At 39.0% G+C, this 2,356-nt stretch overlaps 1 protein-coding gene across 2 annotated transcripts in view; it reads left to right on the top strand.

The window, feature by feature from the left end:
* Window positions 1-2,356, top strand: part of SENP5 (SUMO1/sentrin specific peptidase 5) — a 56,757-nt gene that overhangs the window by 14,130 nt on the left and 40,271 nt on the right. For both annotated transcript variants that reach the window (XM_011978693.1, XM_011978692.1), the window contains exons 2-4: window positions 1,353-1,458; window positions 1,609-1,747; window positions 2,050-2,097. In XM_011978693.1, coding sequence (XP_011834083.1) covers window positions 1,353-1,458; window positions 1,609-1,747; window positions 2,050-2,097 — 293 coding nt within the window. The remainder of the gene's footprint in view (window positions 1-1,352; window positions 1,459-1,608; window positions 1,748-2,049; window positions 2,098-2,356) is intronic.

Below are 2,356 nucleotides of genomic sequence, written 5' to 3'. Positions count from 1 at the left end.
CTGAAGACTGTCCTATGGTGTGGCCAAAAGCCACCTTTAAATTTTATTTCTCATCTTGGGAGGCTGGAGTAAGAGGATCACTTGAGGCCAAAAGTTCAAGACTAGCCTGAGCAACACAGCAAGACCCCATCTAAAAAAAAAAGAAAAAAAAAAAAACTTTAAAAATTAGCTGGATGTGGTTTCACGTGCCTACAGTCCCAGCTAACTATCCAAGCAGGAGGATGGCTTGAGCTCAGGAGTTTAAGGCTGTAGTGAGCTATTATTGTGTTACTATGCCCCAGCCTGGGTGATAGAAAGAGACCCCATCTCCAAAAAATTCTATTTGCCATCTTAAAATGTGCCTCACTAACCGGGTGCGGTGGTTCACAACTGTAATCCCAACACTTTGGGAGGCTGAGGTGGGCGGATCACATGGTCAGGATATCGAGACCACCCTGGCTAACGGTGAAACCCTGTCTCTACTAAAAATACAAAAAATTAGCCGATTGTGGTGGCGGGTGCCTGTAGCCTCAGCACTTTGGGAGGCCGAGGTGGGCAGATCACGAGGTCAGGAGATCAAGACCATGCTGGCTAACACGGTGAATCCCCGTCTCTACTAAAAATACAAAAAAATTAGCCGGGCGTGGTGCCGGGCACCTGTAGTCCCAACTATTCGGGAGGCTGAGGCAGGAGAATGGCGTGAACCCAGGAGGCAGAGCTTGCAGTGAGCTGAGATCACACCACTGCACTCCAGCTTGGGCGACAGAGTGAGACTCCATCTCAAAAAAAAAAAAAAGTGCCTCACTAGCTGTAACCCAGTTGAACTCACCCCACAGAGTTATTTAGTGTAATGAGTATGATAATTTATCAAGTTGTATGATATTGTCCCTTGCTGATACTAAAGTACACACCTTTACCAAATAATAGAGTCACAATGATCTCAGTAGTTAATTCTAATTGTGATTCTAAAACAATAATTCTTTCAGTTACCAAAAGGATATACGCATTTGACTATGTGATTAAGCCCTTTAGATATCATGCTTTAAGAGAAGGTTAAGCTACGGGAAGCTGTTAATATTTCCTTCTAGCTATCCATTCCTTCTCTAACAATGCATCAGTAACTTAAAAATCTAATGTGAAATGATGCCTCACAGTATGTCTCTCTAGATTGCATTGGTTAGAGCCTAATACATTTTATTTTTTACAAAAGATATAACTTTAAAAATATTTCTTTGCATTATCAATATTATATAGTAATATAGGTTAACCACTGTATGTGTTAAGTCCTGTGTATAGGTTAAGTGTTTGGAGAATGACTCTCCTGAAAATGGCTTGTTTTTCCATTTTAACTTTTCTTTCTTCCTTTATTTAAGGATTCCTAGATGAGGTTATGAAGAAGTACGGCAGTTTGGTTCCACTCAGTGAAAAAGAAGTCCTTGGAAGATTAAAAGATGTGTTTAATGAAGACTTTTCTAATAGGTATGTAAACGATGCTAAAGTTAAGCCCTTGAAAATAAAATTGTTGGCATATATGACTTTTCTCTTGATTTACAGGAAAAAAAGGTGCTTAGCAGTAAATTGAGAAGTACTCATTTTTTTATGTTTTCTTTCAAAATCTTTCTCTTTCAGAAAACCATTTATCAATAGAGAAATAACAAACTATCGGGCCAGACATCAAAAATGTAACTTCCGTATCTTCTATAATAAACACATGCTGGATATGGACGACCTGGCGACTCTGGATGGTCAGAACTGGCTGAATGACCAGGTCAGTATATTGTAGTTTGTCAATGTGGAGAAGTTGCAGAGGATGTTAGTCAATAAAATATAATCTCTGGTTTGGCTTCTCAGTTGTCTTTTGGAATCAAGGATTCTTTATTCTTGACTGGTTACTTGCCCCAGGATCCAAACGGTTTGATTACGGCTGTCAGTAATAATATATTCTTCATTCTGATTGGGATGTTCTGAATTGTATAGGGTTAGTAACCTGGTTTTATTTATTTATTTTGTTTTTCTTTCGCCAACTTATTGGCAGAGATAGTAAGCTGGTTTTATGTTGACTTTTTATAGGTCATTAATATGTATGGTGAGCTGATAATGGATGCGGTCCCAGACAAAGTAAGTGAACACTTCCTCTTCTTCAGGAGAGAGTGTCTTTGTGTATTAAAAGGAGTAGTTTTTGTGTGTGTGTGTGTTTAAATTATCTGACATTCCTTAAATTTTTAAAAAGGAGAGTTCAATTTTGTCTTGATCATGCACTGGGCTTGACTGTAAGTTCCATCAAATCACTTCTTTTGTTTTTCATTTTGAGATGGAGTTTCGCTCTTGTTGCCCAGGCTGGAGTGCAATGGTGTGATCTCGGCTCACTGCAACCTCC

This window comes from Mandrillus leucophaeus, unplaced genomic scaffold, assembly GCF_000951045.1.
Source record: "Mandrillus leucophaeus isolate KB7577 unplaced genomic scaffold, Mleu.le_1.0 Scaffold199, whole genome shotgun sequence".
Lineage (NCBI taxonomy): Eukaryota > Metazoa > Chordata > Mammalia > Primates > Cercopithecidae > Mandrillus > Mandrillus leucophaeus.
Note: the sequence above shows the minus strand (reverse complement) of the source record. Positions and strands in the feature narration are given on the sequence as shown.